At 45.3% G+C, this 20,586-nt stretch overlaps 7 protein-coding genes across 10 annotated transcripts; 1 reads left to right on the forward strand and 6 right to left on the reverse strand.

The window, feature by feature from the left end:
* Nucleotides 1-1,931: 1,931 nt before the first annotated feature.
* RB195_025136 (uncharacterized protein) lies at nt 1,932-4,450 on the reverse strand (the record flags this gene model as incomplete). Its single annotated transcript, XM_064213160.1, has 3 exons — nt 1,932-2,953; nt 3,568-4,085; nt 4,143-4,450. 3 exons carry the CDS (start codon nt 4,448-4,450, stop codon nt 1,932-1,934), a joined length of 1,848 nt encoding a protein of 615 aa, XP_064069041.1.
* A 345-nt stretch (nt 4,451-4,795) lies between these two features.
* On the reverse strand, nt 4,796-5,182 carry RB195_025137 (uncharacterized protein; the record flags this gene model as incomplete). Its single annotated transcript, XM_064213161.1, has 1 exon — nt 4,796-5,182. One exon carries the CDS (start codon nt 5,180-5,182, stop codon nt 4,796-4,798), a length of 387 nt encoding a protein of 128 aa, XP_064069043.1.
* Nucleotides 4,796-11,442, reverse strand: RB195_025138 (uncharacterized protein; the record flags this gene model as incomplete). 2 transcript variants are annotated; one of them, XM_064213163.1, is made up of 7 exons in its annotated part: nt 4,796-5,216; nt 5,271-5,473; nt 5,908-6,106; nt 6,859-7,087; nt 9,910-10,031; nt 10,841-10,969; nt 11,039-11,442. In XM_064213163.1, 7 exons carry the CDS (start codon nt 11,440-11,442, stop codon nt 4,796-4,798), a joined length of 1,707 nt encoding a protein of 568 aa, XP_064069042.1. The 2 variants fall into 2 exon arrangements, with proteins under 2 accessions (XP_064069042.1, XP_064069044.1); XM_064213162.1 differs by lacking the exons at nt 4,796-5,216; nt 5,271-5,473; nt 5,908-6,106; nt 6,859-7,087; nt 9,910-10,031 and adding an exon at nt 10,424-10,784.
* Nucleotides 11,443-11,545: 103 nt separating this feature from the next.
* Nucleotides 11,546-11,830, reverse strand: RB195_025139 (uncharacterized protein; the record flags this gene model as incomplete). The annotated part of the gene is made up of 1 exon (XM_064213164.1): nt 11,546-11,830. One exon carries the CDS (start codon nt 11,828-11,830, stop codon nt 11,546-11,548), a length of 285 nt encoding a protein of 94 aa, XP_064069045.1.
* Nucleotides 11,831-12,003: 173 nt separating this feature from the next.
* RB195_025140 (uncharacterized protein) lies at nt 12,004-12,282 on the reverse strand (the record flags this gene model as incomplete). The annotated part of the gene is made up of 1 exon (XM_064213165.1): nt 12,004-12,282. The coding sequence occupies one exon, from the start codon at nt 12,280-12,282 to the stop codon at nt 12,004-12,006; it is 279 nt and encodes a 92-aa protein (XP_064069046.1).
* Nucleotides 12,283-12,943: 661 nt separating this feature from the next.
* On the forward strand, nt 12,944-15,067 carry RB195_025141 (uncharacterized protein; the record flags this gene model as incomplete). The annotated part of the gene is made up of 1 exon (XM_064213166.1): nt 12,944-15,067. One exon carries the CDS (start codon nt 12,944-12,946, stop codon nt 15,065-15,067), a length of 2,124 nt encoding a protein of 707 aa, XP_064069047.1.
* A 134-nt stretch (nt 15,068-15,201) lies between these two features.
* On the reverse strand, nt 15,202-16,658 carry RB195_025142 (uncharacterized protein; the record flags this gene model as incomplete). Of its 3 annotated transcripts, XM_064213169.1 has the most annotated exons (2): nt 15,202-16,491; nt 16,560-16,658. In XM_064213169.1, 2 exons carry the CDS (start codon nt 16,656-16,658, stop codon nt 15,202-15,204), a joined length of 1,389 nt encoding a protein of 462 aa, XP_064069048.1. The 3 variants fall into 3 exon arrangements, with proteins under 3 accessions (XP_064069048.1, XP_064069049.1, XP_064069050.1); XM_064213167.1 differs by lacking the exon at nt 16,560-16,658 and having other exon boundaries at nt 15,202-16,197; XM_064213168.1 differs by having other exon boundaries at nt 16,329-16,658.
* Nucleotides 16,659-20,586: the final 3,928 nt, after the last annotated feature.

Genomic DNA, 20,586 nt, shown 5'->3' on the forward strand with positions numbered 1-20,586 from the left:
CAGAAGCACACATGCAACGCCACAGGCGGAAAATTTGGCATTAGCTATTGTGTTTCGCTCACTTTTTTACGATGCGGATGTATACTTCTGAGCGCTAAGGGGGTTAAAGTGTCAGAAATCTAATATTTCCCAAAATTTCATAGCGAGCTTTTCTGTAGACTTCCATATTGGAGTGCCTATATTTTTCATCCAGTATACCCGATGATCATAGGTAGGTTCTCCACCGTGTTTTCTCAAGTTGCGAAGCTTCCGCCGTTAGTGCCAAAATTTATTTCTTTTCTTTGAGTTTTAGCACAGGAAAACTCTAAAATCTTCGTAGTATAAAATCTTCCTGGCACTTTAATCCACACTTTCATCGGTTGGCAAGATCTAAGCCTAACACGTCTTTTTGGTGTGGATTGAATCACATGTATTACTAGCCACACAGTAGTCTTCTTGAAAGTCGAACGTTTTCTTGTCTTGAAACCTTGGCATCTTCTGTCTATGTCATGTATTAGTGTGCCTACGAGGTTTTTAGATGGAAATTTTTATTTGCTTAACGTTTCGGCTTTTTGCCGTCTTCAGAGGCCTAAATAGAGATTGGTTAGAACAATGCTGCGTTTATTCCGTCAAGTACCACACTACCCTGAGTCACTATCACGATTATCGTTCAAGGTAGTGAAAACAAATCCCATATACATTGAAAACAGTCTTACGTATTGTTCCACCAGATGTGGTGCGGCTGGTACCATGCACTTGTCACTCAATGTACCACTGAATGAGTATTACTGTGTGTAGATCACAGCGACGATATAGATGATTTGATCCACACAGACAATATCAGGCAGTTATAGGTCGCAGAAAGATACAAGTGGCAAGAACTCGTTCGTTATCGACATGCTTTCATTCGTATTATTCATTGAGGGGTTTCTTTTAAGAATCCAAAACGCCTCCAACGTCTTCCTTGTTGATGTTTCTGTTTCGTGAGCCAGTATAAAGCATTTCGCATTATAATCGTTTCCGCTGTGGGCTTTCTCCCAAGTGGTGTTATCAAACTTCTACGTCGTTTTCTTGCCATATGTTCATTAATCCTCATTCCATCATTCCTACCGGTCTCTCCAATGCAACTTGCATTGCACATCAACCACTCAATCTCATATATTACCTTCATTTGTGCGCAGTCTCCTGTTTTTCCGTAAGGACAAATAACACATCTTTCACAAACGCAGTGTCTATCGTATAATCTAATTCTAACAAGCTGGCTTTTGATGTTTGCATGAGAAATATTTACCAAGATCAGACATATTGTAATTGTGCTCGAACAATGCTGCGTTTACCAGCGGCATTGACACTTTCAGAGATGAAAGGAAGACAAGAGGAACTTTGTTTTTGCGCGGGACTGCTATTTATAAGGCGGGCTCTTCGGTAATGTGGAAGTATTGTATGGCTATTAGCACATGCAATTTTCAAGGCTAGTCTTCGTAATTCGTGCCGTTTGGTTGTCAGTGCATACTTCGCTAGTGGTTTTGAACATATCACGAGTCACTGCGCGTTTCATTTCGGTCGGATGTGCAGATTTGGCGTGCAATAAGATGTTCTTGCAACTTTCTTTGCGATCCCACGTTACCCTAATAATGCCACTTGAAGCACTTATTTGTGTGCTGAGGAAAGGAAGCTAGTCTTCTTTTGGGTTTCTCGTGTGAGTCTTATGTATTGCTTCAGTATTCGAGAATACTCCTTCATTTCGGACTGTGGTGATGTTATGATGCAACAATCGTGAATATATCTGCAATACATTACTGGAATATGCGAAAGCACAGCTTTCTTGATTCTGCTGATAAAGCAGACCGCCAGTACTGGTACTAATCGTTGACCTATTGGTAGCCTTCTCAGTTGTGCGACATCATCTCGTGACCACTTGATACTTACTTAGATACTTAGATGGCCCGTCTTCACCAACGTGCGGGCCCCAGCATCTCTTCCACTCGTTTCGTTCCCTCGTCATTGTCATCCAAGATGTTTTCAAGCTTCGTGAGTGACGGTGACGAGGTCCTTGAGCCGTATCCAGCTGAGCTCTCAGCTGGTCCACCCGTGTAGCAAACACCCCATCTCGTTGGCGGTCTCCCTCGAGGGCGTTTAGCATCTATTGGGATCCACTCTAACGTTCTTTTAGTCCATCTTTCGTCGATTCTTCTCATGATGTGACCGGCATATCTATGTTTTGCTTTCGATACATATTCCGCAGGGTCGCGAAGACGGGACATTCCTCTCAAGTCGGAGCTGCGAAGACCGGCTAGATGTTGTGCGCGCCGGTTAAACTTCAGAAGACATCTTTCAAGGGCTATGTGGGTAGTAAGTAGCTTCCTAGACGTTGCATCGGTGTGTGTCCAGGTCTCCGCTGCGTAACAGAGCGCTGGAAGAACTGTCGAGCCGAACAGATGAGCACGAAGATCTTGGTCCCTCGGTTGGTCCGTAGCTTCACTGACGGCTGCAAATGCTGCCCATGTTGCTCTCTTTCTTCTATTCAGTTCTTCCTTCAAGTCGTTTTCCATGTTCATAGAACGTCCGAGGTATACGTATGACGAAGTTTCCACGATTTGGGAGCCTTCAAGTTGTGGTCCTCTGTCCTCGCAGTAGGCGTTCTTCATGAACTGGGTCTTCTTTCTGTTTATTCGCAGTCCTATTCTTTTCCCTACTTCGTTCAATTTGTTGAGCATCGTTTTTGCTTCATTGGTACTGCTCAAAAAGAACGATGTCGTCAGCAAAAGGAAGGTTCGAGAGAAATCTTCCATCAACATATCTTGGTCATATCTCTCTTTAATTTCATGCGTCATACTAACTCCTCTCTCAATTACTTCGGAATAACCTTCTTTGCTAAGTACCGCATCCTTTGGCAGGTTTGCTCTTGGCTGTCGCTTGTTTAGATTGTGGTGGTCAGTCGTTTGAGGATCACAAAAGTTGGTGAACCCTCCTGCTTAAGGTCTCCTGTCAGACTCGCTTTTAGCTCAACGTGCTCCCTATGCCTTGGGCGAATTTGGCTTTCCGAACGTTGATGTTTCGGCAACGTGACCAATGATAAGCGCTCTGGAGGAGATAGTAGATGTCACAAGAGGATTCTTCACCTTCTGGAGTAGGAGAACGACATGTTGACATTAGCACTTGTTATCTACCGCAGGAAGAGACAGCACCAGTCTTCTTTGGCAATAAATTGGGTTCCGGTTTCAGTAGAGTTTGTAGTTTCTTTTTACTTCTAAGAATCTCTGACTCAGACAAAGGATGTTCCATTTGTTTTTTTTTTTTTGTTTTTTTTATCTTCTTTTCTGGTGCACCATTGGTGTATGTGAATAAATAAAAAAAACATGTATGCCCTTTCTTCCAGGGAAAGTGATCTCATTATTTCATTATCCATTGCAATGCAGCCGTTCGTAATGCAGCCGTAAACAGCTTCGGCGATATAGTATCGCCTTGTCGTACCCCCTTTCCAATGGGTATGGTGAGATGGCGGTAGAAAAGCTGTATCCTAGTCGTGCATCGATCGTAGCAATTGGCTAAGGTTCCCCTTTGGCCTGACATACGACGCGCCCACACCTTGATCGACCAGCGCTGACAGTATTGCATTCGTTTCTACGCTGTCAAAGACTTTCTCATAGTCGACGAGGGTTAGAACAAGGGGCAGGCGGTATTCACGGCAAACCGCTGTGACCCTCGACACGGTCTGGATGTGGTCCAAGCAGCTGAACCCTTGACGCAATCCAGCTTGCTCCTGAGGCTGAGCTTCATCCAGCGTCCTAGATATGCGCGTGAGGATGATCTTGGTGAATACTTTGTATAACACGCTCTGCAAGCATATCGGACGGTAGTTCCGAAGGTCCTCTCGGTCACCTTTCTTATGGATAAGAACGGTTCGCGAGGTCTTCCATTGGTCTGGGATCCTTATTTTCTGAAGGTAAGACGTCATGTGCTCTGCTAAGATTACATGAAGCGGATGGCCACCAGCACGAAGAAAGTCTGCTGATATAAAATCCGGTCCGGAGGCGGTGCCAGGTTTCATGCTCTTGATAGCGGCTCGTACTTCCGAAGGGAGAATCCGTGGTGGAGCTTCACCACTGGGGATGATCGGGCTTTACACAGGAGTTGATGAACGGAAAAGGTTCGAGTAGAACCTCTCCGTAATGATTTCCATCTCACGACGAGAAGACGTGCGAGTCCCGTCTTCGCTCAGCAAGGCTGCTAGCGGAATATTATATTCGCGGAGATCCCTGCGGCACTTCTTTAGACTCGTTCTTCTTTGTGCTGCTTCCAGAATCTTCTTCTGCCTGTATTTCAAAAGATCCTCCTGCAACGCTTTTCTGCAGATGTGCTCCTGCTCCTCGATGTGCCAGTCACCTTGGGACAAGGAGTCCTCGAGTACGCAATCGTCGTAGACGACTTCTTTTCTCCTTCGTTGCCGATAGCAGATGTTCTTTTCCATCGTGTGGCTAAGTCGTATTTCTGCACGAAGGAGAAGGTGATCAGAACCACTACAAAAAGATGGGACTACTGAGACGTCAAGTAGACACCACCTCCGGTTGGTGAGTATGTGGTCGATTTCCGTACGAGTCGCGCCATTGGGCGATTCCAATGTCCACCGACGATGATCTTTCCTCATGAAAAGAGAGTTCTTATGAAAGAGGCGAGCGGCTGACAACAGTCCGGGGAGACGATTGCCATTTTCATTCCGGTCCCCTAGTCCAAATCTTCCAATTACGTATTCCTTTTCTGTGGCCTTTCCTAGTTTTGCGTTGAAGTCTTCGACAACGAATTTGTAGAAGGACTTCTAGTTGTGGATCACTTCCTCCAGCTCCTCGTAAAACGCGTCCAATTCGGGTTCATCAGCTGCTGATGTTGGTGAGTAGCAGTTGATGATACTGATTGATTTTTGGCGCAGAGGGCGGAAGCGAAGAATGGCCATACGAGGTGGCAGGGTCTCGTGAGAATCGACAAGGTGGACGACTGATGGGTGCACAGCAAAACCAACACCGCCTACATTTCGCAACGGGACCTTCTCTTCACGAATGACTAGTGTACCGTCATTCATCTGTCGTACGTCGCTCCTTCTGCACTTTGTCTCCTGCAGAGCAATCACGTAAAATTTGATACGCTCTGCAGCTCGGAGAAGGGCATGCAGGTCAGCGTCGGTGGACACTGTTCTCGCGTTGTACATACACAGTCTCAGTGGCGAGTCGTGCGTGTGTCGCCTTGGTGTAGAATCAAAGACGTCCTGAGCAACCTGAGATTTGATCGCCTCTCACCGGTCGCCACACCCGTCCGACGTCTGAGACGGCAGGGCCCAGTGTGCAGGGTACTGAGGCAGTGAATATGCTGGAGTGGCAAGAAGACTTTTCCCCGAACTTAGCAGCCATGCCACGGCGAGCTTAGTTTCACCACAGGTCGTCGCCCAACCTATATGGATCAGGGAACCACCTTGCGACATTTTGCCAAGACGGTGGTGAATCTTAACAGTTGTTTACTCTTAGCTAGGCTTCCGATTCCGAGAAGTCGGAATGTCGGATGTGTCGAACTCCTTCTCAGCATGGGAGACCCTGCCGGAGGACGAACCTCCGCTGTGCATCGCAGTTCGACGCTCAGTGTCACCTCCACTGCGAGGCGGTAAACCGTTGTGGAGGACCACTTGAAGATATTACAATTCAGACATTCCTTGATAAGTGTTATTATGCGAGTTTTAATAAGGTCATATGTTTCCGTGTTGTTACCGTGTAAATCTATCATCTCGGATAGATCTTGTATTGCCTCACTGTTTTTTTATATTCGTATAGGGTGAGGTTCATCAAAATACTCTGTTATGCAGTTGTCCTCAACTCTCGCATTGCGTAATCGTTCAAGAAAATGGTTTTTGTTCGATAAATGAGATGGCAAAATCTGACTCACAATTTGATTTTGGAACCACGATACTCGATCCGTTGGTCCTCTTACACAACTTATTATTGGTCGGATTTTGAATGTTGCCGCTGATGTTGAATTCATGTCATCGGGTTTCAGTTTGTGCGTTTTGTTGAGGCTATAGAACACCGAACAGATCGATTTCTCAAGTTTGAGGTGACTTACAACTTCGTCAAGACCAGCAGATCTAAATATAGACATTCATAGATGATTCAAGCGTTTGCACTGCACAAGAAATTCTTTCTCTGTTACACGGCGATGAATCGCTTGATCTTGCAAGTGAAGATTTGTTATTTCCTGATCAAGAGATGCGATATGACTACGAATTCCCCACCTTTATCGTTTACTGAAAGACACATTTTCCTTCTTGTAGTGATTTCGCGGAAACCCTGCCATTGCTCACGCGTGAGATTGTTAAGGGTGAATCGTCCATGATGGCTATAAGCGGACAACACCCCAGAAAGCAGAAATCTGAATTTCGTGTCTGCTCGCGAGCTGGTTCGGGTTCTTTATAGAGGTTACGCGGAGATGGTGTTGAGGGTAACGCTTTTCTGCTCCTAGATGCACTTTGTTTACGGTTACTTTATCTTTTGCTCTGATTCGAAGCTCATTCCGGATTCGAAGCTTTCAAACACCACAAAATTTTTTATAACAAGTCTTTATTCCGAACAATATTCCCCACAACTAACTACAACGCTCATGCAGGTTGTGTATGCCCTCCTCAAAGAATTTGGTTGGCTGTGAGTCGAAGTATGATGCTATCCAAGATCGGACTTCGTCGATATTGTTGAAAATTTTCTCCGACAATCCGTGATGCATCGATCGAAATAGATGGTAGTCCGATCGCAAAACTTTCCAGCCCAACTCTTCAATTTTTTTTTCGATTTACGGACAGCTTTATTTTCATCACTCAGCTTATGAGGAACCCATTTGCCGCACCGATTTGTCTTCCCGATTGTATGTAAATGCTCGTTAATTGTCGAATTCGAACATCCGAACTCTAGGGCAAGTTTTCTTGTAGTTTGTGTCGGATCAGACTCGATCGCCTTCTTCAGTAATTCGTCGTCTACCGCTTGAGGACGACGTCGGTGTTCTTCGTCTTCTAAGCTCTCATTTCCATTTTCAAAGCGTTGAAACCATTTGTAGCATTGACTTTGCAGAATCACATCTTCAATAAAATAAAAATAAATAAATAAATTTTTATTTTTATGAGATAAAAAAAATATTACAGAAGTCAAAAATAAACGAAAAAGAAAGTAAAATATACAGGAAAACGCCAGGAACAAAATGGAACCAAAAGTATCCAAATTGCTGTTGGAAATTCGTAACGAAAGTCTCGTTTATATCCGAACAACCTAATATTTCGTAGATTACTCCATTCTTCGTGCAAACTTCAGTTTTACCGAATAGAGAAACAACCCAACACTCTGATACACATTGCCTATCATAGAGTCTATTACGAACCAACAGTCGCAGCCGGTCTATCGCAGCAGTTAAGGAATCGAAGACGAAGGAGAGCCACAAGGGAATTCTACCTTAACATGTAGTTCTCACTGTTTCTTTTCTAGCTCGAGATTGGATGTTGGGGTTCGACCTCGTGTAGCCGTTTAAACTAGCTACATATGTCTATGGCTACTGTCAGTGAATTCCCCAAGTTCCTCTATCTCATGTTCACATTGAGGTAGCCTTTTTGACCATATTGCGGACAATTGCATTTTTCATACTAACAGGATGAGAAATGGTTGCGTTTATCAGGATGCTTTTTGAGCTTTCCTTACGATACCGTTTGCTTGCGATGCCATTGTGTAGTTCTATTTGAGTATTTCAATAAGGCAGCCAAAAATCGTTTGGTTGTTCTTGAGTGAGTTCTATGTACTGCTACTGCTCATTCAAAATTCTAAAGCACTCATCCAATTCGGACTGCGTTGATGTTACAATAAAGCAATCATCAATATTTCGGTAGCGCACTTGTAGAAGACGTTCTATTACTGGTTGCTCTATCTTTCTCATGAAGCAAACGGCAAGGTCTGGACTAAGCCTTTCGCTCATACCAAGTTCTCTGACCTAATAGTAGTATTTCCCTGACCATTTGGAAATGTGGCCTGGAAGGCCCTCTTTGATCAGCGTCATTATGCGTTGCTGGCTTAGACCAGAAGTTTCTATACTACGGCCGCGTCTGTCTTGTATTTCAGACAACACCTGTAACCGCCTTAAACATTTGTGTACAAAGACGTCGCGTCAAGTGACTCCATGACACAACTATCTTTGGTGTTGGTATTTCTGATACTTTCAAGGAATTATGAACTGTTTGATAGATGAAAAGACCTCACAATTCTATTTGGAAACCAAGAAATACGATTAGTTGGTCCTCCTGCACAACTTATTATTGGCCTTATTTTACAGGCCTCCGCTGACATTGATCGTAGGTCGTTCCTTGCTTGAAAGCCTATGCGTTTTAATCAAGCTGTAAAAGACGGAACAGTCAGGTTTCGATTTTTAACCTGCGAAAGGTCCTTTCATCAACCCTCATTCCTACCGACGCTTATCCAAACATGGTTCAAACGATTACATCGTGCAGTAAGATCTTTTCAGTAACTCGGCGAAAGATAGTCTTGTAAGTTGGATGTTCTGTTATTTCTCGGCCTAGTGTTTGTGGCACATCTACGAACTCTCCACTCTTGTCGCTCACCGAGCTACGCAGGGTTCCGTTAGATGCTAATTCTCGGATTTTTCGAATCTTTGCCAGTGATATCTATTTGGTTTTCTATGTTGGTTGAGTGGTGTCAACACACCCGCTGATACAATTCATTGAGGATGGAGATAAAACGGGGAGAAGTCCATCTAAAGGTAGAATTCTACTGTGTATCTCCTTCGTCTCTTCCTTGACTGCTCCAATAAATCGGGTTCTTTTGGGAGCACAATTGGAAAGTGATTTTGTATTAGCGAACATATCGAACGACAGCATCAAGCGACTGCTGGTTTGTAATATATTCTATGATAGATAATGTGTGCAACTCAAGTAAAACCGATCAATAAGCTGCTGAGGGGATTGAAGCATGCACAAGAGTGGCGCGTTCTAGGGTACCTCGTAGATTCGCACACTTTTAATCAGGACAATGAAAGGGACGAGGTTAGGCCCATACTTATAATCTACAACCAGGGTCAAGCGTGTGTTGAGAGTTTCTCAACATAAGACGGGTGTCGGATCAAAAAGGAAAAGGAAGACGGGGTTGTCGATTCTAGATAAACACATATTAAGGCGTACAGAACTTAGTGTAATTTAGGTATACGACATTCAGCAGAAAAACAAAAGTGAAAACTGCTTTTATCAGATGTAGTGCTGTAACTTGAAGGAAGATCAGCAGTGAATGGCTACCTAAAAGTTTTGATCCCTTCAAGAAATCGACTTGTTGTCAAGCCCATAAAATCTAACTCTGATCTAATCTGACTATCTTCTACTCCCGCAAAGGGTTTAAGGCGAAACCAGACATTTCCTTTCATTTCATCTGTAGCCATCTAAGCTGTAAAACGAGTTCTTATTACTCATAAAAAACAAATAAGACTATTCTGAAACTCGTCTTCTTTCTATTAAATTCCAAGTACATAACAGAGTAAATAACGAGTTTGCGAGAATCCTAGGCACTGTTTCTTTTTCGAAAGCAAATCCACAAGATATGAATATATATCTTGTGGATTTTCTTCTTTTTCAGTATATATATATATATAATTATATATATCTGGAAAACTGAACGTCACGCATATATACCCACAAGATATATATCTATATATATCTATATCTATATCTATATATATCTATATATATATATATATATATATATATATATATATATATATATATATATATATATATATATATATATATATATATATATATGTCCACGGATCTCCCTCACTAGAGGGATCACGGCCGGCTAGTCGCGAGGCTACGTGGCGCGTCCCCAGGTGGCGGATAGAGGGCTAATCGCGGACCAAAAGCGACCTTGCTCTTGCCCAGAGACGCAGGTGGATTCAGGGGATGGACTCCCTGTTTCTGCTGAGCCAGGACTGACTCATGACATCCTTGTATCCCGCACGTCGGTCCGGCCAAAAGCCTGCAATCAAGTGACTGGGAGGTGCAAGGGAGGCGGTTTGGAGTCGCCTCCAACAAAGAAGCTCCACATGTCCACACCGGGAGAACGAAAGTTCTCCGAGAAACTCATGGGACTAGAGGCTTGCAACCTGCCCATGGGTTTAAAAATTTTTAAGCAAAACACAGTAATAGAAAAGATTCTCCTGATTCCGAAGGAAAGCCTGGTACGGTAGCGCCAGGTAGGTTGAGTGAAACTGGTTGAGTGAAACGCTGACAATCTTCCTCAACTCTGATGACCTCCTACTTGTACAGGGAATGGTCTGCTTGTTCCAGCAGCACATCGTACAACGCTGGCAGGCTTCGCATAAAGCAACTTCGTCCACCGCACATATTCTTCTGGTACTCTGAGCGACCTCATGGGCATCCATAACAGTTCTTGTGTTTTTTTCGATCTCCAGAGCTTTTAGATCTCATAACAGCTTTCTCGATCTTGAGAGCTCTCTCGAGATCGAGAAAAGTAAGACACACACTGCCGTTCTTCTCCCGATGTTTTTCTAGGAGGATACGGGCAGCATGGGTAGCATTTGTAGTGCTGCAGTCCTTCACAAAGCTGCACTGGTTGAGTGAAACGCTGACAATCTTCCTCAAACGAGCTTCCAGAACACGCTCAAAAACCTTCATCGTATGACACAGCAGTCGTATAGGCCTGTACGAAGTGCAGTCAGCAATCTCTCCTTTTCCTTTCCAATCACGGTCATGGAAGTTTGCCAAACTTCTGGAGTCCGTTCTTCTGCAACGATCTTGTTAAATAGAGTTGCGAGCCACACGGACCCTCGATCTCCTAGCAGCTTCCAGACGTCACTAGGTATGTCATCAGGACCGGTTGCCTTGTTCGACTTCATTTTTGCGAGGGCAGCATTGACTTCGACGACAGTAATTGGTAGAACAGGTCCCTCGCCGCTGGGAACAGTTGTGATGGAAGGATGACAGAACTCTTCGTTACACAAGTGATTATAGTACTCTCGTCACCTCTCCAAGCTCAGACCAGAGCGACGCAGAACGGCTCCATCACTTCCTTTAACAATCTTGGTGTGCTCCATATCCAACGTTGAGCGATGACGCGCTCTGACTAAATGATGCACTGCTCGGTTGCCTTCTCTGGTATCAAGCATGTCGTACACATCCTTGTAGCGGTCCGACTTCCCCTTGGAGACTGCCTTCTTAGAATCCCTCTTCGCCGCTAGGTAAGCACCCCGATCTTCAGATTGACGTGTCCTCCACCAGAGCTTATATTTGGTCTTCTCACGAACTGCCGCCTGAACGTCCTCGTTCCAAAACCACGTAGCCTTGTGTATATTGGGCTTACCTAGAGTTGTTTTTCCCAAAGTGTTCTCCGTGGTCAAACGTGTGACGCTAGAAGTAGACGACCACATTTCCTCCACACTACGATTAGGGTGGGGAAGTATAGATGGAGCCACGGGCGCGAAAAATACCTCCTTTCGATCCTTCAGATTCCATCATTTGATGCGCTGTGTTTCAGTCCTTAGATGTCTCTGCCTTGAACGGGAGATTTTCAAGTCCATGACAAGCAAATGGTGTTGGGCGGCGAAATGATCTGTAGGGATGACTTTTGAATCCTGCAGAAGTCGGCGATCTCGTCGGCGTAACATCCAGAAATCTATTTGTTTTACGACCGCCGCTGGTGTACGTGATCAAATGCGATTTTCTTTTCCGATACTGCGTGTTAGCAATGATCAAGTCACTTGCAACAGCATACTCCAGGATTCCCAACTCGGCGTCGTTACGAGCTCCATCCTCCATAACAACTCTTGAACCCGCCTTTCCGAGAACCGACGTGTTCGTTGAAGTCTACTCCGATTGTGGCACATAAGCAGAGACGACCCGCAGTTCTATTTTTCCTGTGTCTACTTTTAAGGCCCTCAGGCGAACCAATAGTCGATTCACCGCTGTGACGCTATTTCTAAACGTCTCGTTCAATATGATACCGAAGCCATTGCGATTTGATGTGCCGTGGTACATGAGCTTGTAGCCATCGCCTGATTCCCTTGATTTGGAGCCTTTCCAGCGAGTCTCCTGTACGCAGCATATGTCAACACGGCGTTTTCTGATACTGTCTGCCACTTCACCACTCCTTCTGGTATGCGTCCCAACGTTAAGAGTTCCCAAGCGCACTGGATGTTGTTAGCGATGGCTGACAAACTTCTTTGGCCGGCTCCGTCCTCTAGCCGGTAGCCCTCGCATATTTGCCACATTGCCCAATGTCAATGCGCGTCGCTTCCGTCGGACGCCCTAGCTTCTGAAGCTAGTAGACATTAGCAGTATGATCCAACAGGGGTGTTGTCTCGCCACCATAGCTGCCCGACAACCAGGGCCAACGCTGCGCCGCTTCGATGCGTGAGGTAGGATTTGCAGCAGTTATCCCTTTATCCCACGGATCTCCCTCACTAGAGGGATCACAGCCAGTTAGTCGCGAGGCTACGTGGCGCGTCCCCAGGTGGCGGATAGAGGGCTAATCGCGGACCAAAAGCGACCTTGCTCTTGCCCAGAGACGCAGGTGGATTCAGGGGATGGACTCCCTGTTTCTGCTGAGCCAGGACTGACTCATGACATCCTTGTATCCCGCACGTCGGTCCGGCCAAAAGCCTGCAATCAAGTGACTGGGAGGTGCAAGGGAGGCGGTTTGGAGTCGCCTCCAACAAAGAAGCTCCACATGTCCACACCGGGAGAACGAAAGTTCTCCGAGAAACTCATGGGACTAGAGGCTTGCAACCTGCCCATGGGTTTAAAAATTTTTAAGCAAAACACAGTAATAGAAAAGATTCTCCTGATTCCGGAGGAAAGCCTGGTACGGTAGCGCCAGGTAGGACGGGGTTGCAGGAGTCATGTAGGCTACCGAAACGGAAAAGGACTAGGATGACGATCTGTACTTATAACGCACGTACGCTTGCATCGGAAGCGGCCATCGAAGATCTGATGATGCAAGCCAAGAAGATCAAGTACGACGTCATCGGACTGACCGAGACGAGACGACGTCACCCTCTCAACGCCGTACATGAAACTGGAGAAGAACTGTTCTTAGGAACATGCGACAGTAGAGGTGTTGATGGAGTTGGCGTCCTCATGAACACGAGTATGGCAAAGAAGATCGACTCTTTCGAACAACTTACGACCCGAATCGGACGTCTGCGGATGAGAAGATGTGGCCCAATACCAGCTTTGACTATCTTCGTCGTTTACGCTCCAACATCAAGCTACGAAGAAGAAGAAGTCGAAGCTTTCTATATGGACCTGGAGAAGTTCTACCAAGAATATCATGCCTTCTACAAGGTCATAATTGGCGATTTCAACGCTAAGGTTGACCCAAGAAGAACACCGGAGGAACTTCACATCGGGACCCACGGCCTACAATGGAATGACCAGGGAGAGAGGCTCTCCGAGTTCATCATGACGACTAAGACCATCCATGGGAACTCGCAATTCCAGAAGCCCTCCTCTTTACGCTGGACGTGGGAGTCACCCGGTGGAGGGTACCGTAATGAAATAGACCACATCATCGTCAATAAAAGGTTCTGCCTGACGGACGTCGGTGTTGTACCAAAGTTCTATACGGGATCGGACCATCGCCTTCTCCGAGGAAGATTTTCCTTCACAAGGAGAGCAGAGAAAGCCGCCAAGTTCAGAGAAAGAAATCCCAGGACTACCATCAACTGGGATCTCTTCGCTACGCTAGCCGGCTTTTGGGAAGATTCCGCAATGGACAACATCGAATATGACCGGCTCGTCGAACACCTTCACGACTGCGCGAAGAAGGCTGAGAGTTTTAAAACCACCAAGAGGCGCCTGTCTCTTCAAACTCTTGAGCTGATACGCCAGCGTGGAGCAGCACGAGCCGCAGGGAACCAAGAACTCACGTCCGAGCTCGCAAGGCTTTGCCGAGAGCCGATAAAGGAAGACCTTAAAGAGAGAAGAGCAGAAGTGCTGGCTGAAGCTGCAGAGGCGGGGAAAAACATCCGCTATGCCCGTCGAGACTTCGCCAGTCGCAAGACGAGGATGACTGCTCTCCGGAACCCAGGGGAAACAGCCATTGCATCGAGAAGGGGGATGGAGAAAATCATCTACGACTTCTACTCTGATCTCTTCGACAGCCATGTCCACTTGCCTCCTCACCATCTGAGGGAAGATGGACAAGTCATTCCAGAGGTTCTCCCGTCCGAAATACGACATGTTATCATGTCGGTAAGAAATCGTACTGCACAGGGTCCCGACAGAATAAGGCGAGAACATCTGAAGAGCCTCCCGCCAGAACTCATCGACACCCTGGCGAGGCTCTTTACACCTTATCTGTCGGAATGCAAGGTTCCTAAACAGTGGAAGACCAGCAAGGCCATGTTGTTGTATAAAAAGGGAGATCCACATGACATCGGCAACTATCGCCCAATCTGCCTACTGTCCGTCATCTACAAACTCTTTACAGGAGTAATCCTTAATAGGATTGAAAAAGTCTTGGATGAAGGACAGCCATGCGAGCAAGCAGGGTTTCGAAAAGGATTCAGCACGACTGACCACATTCACACTGTTTCGAAACTCATCGAGGTATCACGAGAGTACAAGATGCCGCTCTATCTCACCTTCATCGACTTAAAGAAGGCCTTCGACTCAGTTGAGACGGAAGCGGTCGTGGAAGCCTTGGACAACCAGGGCGTCCCTCCTCAGTACATAATGGTACTCCGAGAGTTGTACAGTAACTTCACGACCGGAATTTCGCCATTCTACAAGAACATCATCATTGACGTGAAAACGGGGGTCCGACAGGGTGATACAATTTCACCCAAAATATTCACAGCCACCCTCGAGAACACAATGCGAAAGTTGAAATGGGACGACATGGGAGTGAAGGTGGATGGCCGGCAGCTACACCATTTACGCTTTGCTGGTGACATCGTACTGATAACACCTAGCATCAGCCAAGCGGAACGAATGCTGACCGATATATATATATATATATATATATATATATATATATATACATCACCTTGATCACCTTGACTCCCGTTGATCTTCGAACTGGTCGAGCGGGCGCCAGTAATTTTTCCATTTGTCCCGGTCGCGTGCCAGAGTAGCCCAGTGGTTCCTCCTTTCGCGTGGGACACGAAGAGCATCATATTTTTCTTTCAAGGACTTCGTGAAGAAATCTGACCATCGGGTCTTCCTGTAGTGCGCTTCATATCGCGAGGAACCCAGTCGCTTACGGCTCTGGTCCAACGGTTGTCATCAAAGCGCATCACGTGTCCGGCCCACCTTATTTTACTTTCCTTGGCAAACGCGGCGGCGTCTCTAATCTTCGATGGCTGACGTAGGAGAGAACTTCGAATCCCGTCCCTCACTTGCGTGAAACGGGATACTCCTAGCATCACTCTCTCAATTGTGCGTTCAATGACGCTCACCGCGTTTTCTTCCTGCTTGCGAAATGCCCAGGTTTCTGAAGCATAGGTCAAAGCAGTAAGTACGGTGGTGTTAAAGAGGTGAGCACGGAGTCGGGTGTTCCTGGTCTTCTTCACTACATCCTCGATGCTCTTATATGCTCCCCAAAATGCTCCTCTCCTCCTGCCCAGTTCGGGGGTCAGGTCGTTCATCATGTTCAATTCCCGACCCAGATAAACGTAGCTGGTGCATTCGGATATGTTCGTTCCGTTGAGCGTGAATGGGGCATCCGAGACCCATCCGTTCCGCATGAACATCGTCTTTTGTAGATTCAGCTGAAGACCGATGCATCCACATGTTTCGTCGAATTCGGTCAGCATTCGTTCCGCTTGGCTGATGCTAGGTGTTACCAGTACGATGTCATCAGCAAAGCGCAAATGGTGTAGCTGCCGACCATCAACCTTCACTCCCATGTCGTCCCATTCCAACTTTCGCATTGCGTTCTCGAGGGTGGCTGTGAATATTTTGGGTGAAATTGTATCACCCTGTCGGACCCCCCTCTTCACGTCAATGATGATGTTCTTGTAGAATGGCGAAATTCCGGTCGTGAAGTTACTGTACAACTCTCGGAGTACCATTATGTACTGAGGAGGGACGCCCTGGTTGTCCAAGGCTTCCACGACCGCTTCCGTCTCAACCGAGTCGAAGGCCTTCTTTAAGTCGATGAAGGTGAGATAGAGCGGCATCTTGTACTCTCCTGATACCTCGATGAGTTTCGAAACAGTGTGAATGTGGTCAGTCGTGCTGAATCCTTTTCGAAACCCTGCTTGCTCGCATGGCTGTCCTTCATCTAAGACTTTTTCAATCCTATTAAGGATCACTCTTGTAAAGAGCTTGTAGATGACGGACAGTAAGCAGATTGGACGATAGTTGCCGATGTCATGTGGATCTCCCTTTTTATACAACAATACGGTCTTGCTGGTCTTCCACTGGTGTTGATGAGTACTGGCGGAAGGTTCATCAGATGTTCTCGCCTTATTCTGTCGGGACCCTGTGCAGTACGATTTCTTACCGACATGATAACATGTCGTATTTCGGACGGGAGAACCTCTGGAATGACTTGTCCATCTTCCCTCAGATGGTGAGGAGGCAAGTGGACATGGCTGTCGAAGAGATCAGAGTAGAAGTCGTAGATGATTTTCTCCATCCCCCTTCTCGATGCAATGGCTGTTTCCCTTTGGGTTCCGGAGAGCAGTCATCCTCGTCTTGCGATTGGCGAAGTCTCGACGGGCATAGCGGATACTTTTCCCCGCCTCTGCAGCTTCAGCCAGCACTTCTGCACCTCTGCTCTCTTAAATTTTGCAGAACACAGTAATAATATATATATATATATATATATATACTGAAAAACTGAACATGTCGGGTAAAGGCGAATTTCGGACTTTTTTTTAATGGTATTCACTCGCCTTCGCTGATCAATAAATATTAATAGTAGTGACGTTTTCTGTAAAATTAAAAATATTTTCTTCTAACAACACCTTCTTCTTTTTTTAAATAAACCTAAGCGAAAGATTTCATTGTTTTCTTCCTAAACGCATCAGTTCTACATTTTAAGAACATTCAACTCAGTTCAGTCTTCAACTTCAAACAGTCCTTCCATAAAATTAAAGGATAAAGTTTCTGGCGTTAATCAATCCGCTTGGGATGCGCCCCCACGTTCACTTCAATTCAGAATCGTTTGAGGTTTACGAACGTGTATCTGGCCTATACAATGACTTGTGGTGGCTAGCCGATGTGTCAAGTCAGTGCTTTTATCCTCCCAGACAAGTCTGGCACCAATTTATCGACCCCGGAGGGATGAGAGGCTCGGATTCGAACCTCTGATCGATCGTGCAGGAAGCGGAACTTCTAACCGCTACACTACACCCGCCCAGTCCTTCCATACCAATATAATATAGATTTAATTTGAGACCATTACTCGAAGTTTGGGTTCTCCTCCCGCTTATCCGAAGAGTTATTGCAGAATGATTTGCTAACATGAAATGACACGAAGTGAACCTCATCACATTATTGATGAAGATAAGGCTCCACATCAGATTACGTAAACTACTGGCTACTATTTGAGCATCCGGTTGCATGTGTGTTTCCACTTTCTGAGGAAGGCACGTTACTAACCTTAAGCAAATGTGGAAAGAAATACACATACAGAGGAACACGTGCAGTGACCACGGCTATGAATTGGTCCACAACGTCTGATTTACTCGCTGCTAAATCCACATGAATTAATTGCTCGAAACTACTGCACAACAGAGCACCAATAGGACGTCGAGAGACCCGTCGCACCTCATCTTACAGCTTTGTGGCATCAGCGCACCAATCCGATGCCGTGGGACCCGTCTTCGTTCCTTTTTGGAGTTTCGTGACGCACACGTAAACCCGTTATTATATAGCATAAGAAAATTATCTTTATTACTTCATCGTTATTATGTGAGAATGCGCTTGTTTTCAAGTAAGGCAACAGACACCTCAGAAGTTGTTGGAACTTATTCCATTTATTAACAAACTAAAATTCAAAGTTCAGGCGTATACATCATTCCAACAGCATCCATGTTGAAATGTTTTGAATAAGTTGTTACTAAACACATCATTAACTTTTCTCAAGCACAACTGAGGCTTTTTTCATTCGACTCTTCTTTATTTTTCTTAAAATCCACCACTACCATTGTTTGGATATTGCTCTATTTAGTAATATTTTTTCAGAAGCACATGAAAAAATCAGAACATTTAGTAGTTGCATCCATCATTCTTTGTAGTGAAAGTGTTTCACAAACCTATGAAGATAAAACAAGTAGGAAATAAAGTACATTCATGAATCTGAACTAAGATATGATGCTGCACATGATCGACGCTTCTATATCAAATGAAGCTGCTTAACATCTAGCAAAGTATACCCTGCACAATGCACCCTATCAGTTTCCACTCAATAAGTCGAGCTGAATGTGTTGCTGTTTGCCTGGCCATTATATCATGACTAACCTAAATTCTTAATTTTTATGTAAATGCATAAAATAGGCTTCCTTCATGAAGACTCTAGTTACAAGATTTCCTTGTTCTTCATGAAAGTACTCGAAGAGATTCGTAGAAAACAATTCGCTTTGAACTCTCACTCTGAATATCCGTGCTCAAAAATTGAGCTTTTGAGCAAACCTATCCTCAAATCAGTATTGCAGTTATTGCAGTTTGCTAATTATACGTTTTGTTTCGCATTGAATAACGATTAGACTCTGAAGTTGCTATGCGAGGTGAAAAGCAGAGACATGACATGATACCACCTCAGAATAATCAATACAAAGCGACGGAAGCCAGAAGCGAAGCCGCTGTGCTCGAAGCGGCGCAACCGCCGAAACAAAATCTGCCTACTGTGTTTTAGTGGCTTTGTGGATGTAGGGTGGTTCACTAACAATTCGTTATCCGCAATAGGATCCCTAGCCCGAATCATAGTGGTATAGGTTATAGGGACTCACACAAACACGCACTGAGTGAGCTTTGAGGAGGGTTCGCATCAGAAGGTACCCAGAGCGGCTGTCAGAATATATCCTTGGCGTCGATAATTGTACTGCGCTGCGGTCGGTACCGAATTCGGACCTTTCCGCTACGAATGCAGGGTGCCCCGCTCATCTTCTCGTCCCAGGCAGATTGAGCAACGGTCATAGATGTCCCGACAGCGATAATGACTGTTGCAATCTGCGTAGATATCGAACATGTGCGATGAGTGGTGTGTGAAACTCAAGAGATAGCTTAGTTCTCATCAGATTCCAAACTTGAATGCTTGGAACTTGGCTTTACTTGTTTTTGAAGTCCTACTTGTACTTGCCTCCTTTTTCTAGTAATATGTGTTACTCACGCGAAAACTGTCTTGCAGGCACAATACCCCTGCAGGCATATCTTGTGGATAGGACGCCGACTGATCACCAGTCAACAAATGTTTCTACCTTTTCTTTGAATTGAATTGATTTCTTAAACAAGGGAGAATGTAAAGTGATATATATATATATATATGTATATATGTATATATATATATATATATATATATATATATATATATATATATATATATATATATATATATATATATATATATATATATAGTATCAGCGACTAACTATAGTGCAACTTGGAGCCGAGTTAAGACAAACTTATAATCGTAGAAAAAGATAGAAATCGTAACTGTTAGAATATATTTTGTACATATAGTCCTTGGGGCGGCGTATGCGATTCTGACTGCTACCTGCACGTGGTGGCCCTGTTTTAACTAACCGCAATCAGGCGTTCGAGTGCACACATTGGGAAAGTACGACCTACACAACTCGCACCGTTATACTTACTTACTTAGATACTTAGATGGCCCGTCTTCACTGGACGTGCGGGCCCCAGCATCTCTACCACTCGTTTCGTTCCCTCGCCATTGTCATCCAAGATGTTCTCAAGCTTCGTGAATGACGTTGACGAGGTCCTTGAGCCGTATCCAGCTGAGCTCTCAGCTGGTCCATCCGTGCAGCGAACACGTCACCCCATCTCGTTGGCGGTCTCCCTCGGGGCGTTTAGCGTCTCTTGGGATCCACTCTAGCGCTCTTTTAGTCCATCTGTCGTCGATTCTTCTCATGATGTGACTGGCCCATCTATGTTTTGCTTTCGATACCTATTCCGCTGGGTCGTGAAGACGGGACATTCCTCATAAGTCGGAGCTACGAAGACCAGCTAGGTGTTGTGTACGCCGGTTAAACTTCAGGAGACACATCTCAAGGGCTCTGTGGGTAGTAAGTAGCTTCCTAGACGTGGCTGCGGTGTCTGCCCACGTCTCCGTCGCGTAACAGAGCGCTGGAAGAACTGTCGAGTCGCACAGATGGGCACGAAAATCTTGGTCCGTAGCTTCCCGGGTGCGAATGCTGCCCATGCTGCTCTCATTCTTCTATTCAGTTCTTCCTTCAAGTTGTTTTCCAGTTCATAGAACGTCCGAGGTATACTGTCTCTTTCTCTTTATTCGCAGTTCTATTCTCTTCCCTGCTTCGTTCAATTCGTTGAGCATCGTTTCTGCTTCATTGGTACTGCTCGAAAAGAAAACGTTGTCGTCCGCG

This window comes from Necator americanus, chromosome X (assembly GCF_031761385.1).
Source record: "Necator americanus strain Aroian chromosome X, whole genome shotgun sequence".
NCBI lineage: Eukaryota > Metazoa > Nematoda > Chromadorea > Rhabditida > Ancylostomatidae > Necator > Necator americanus.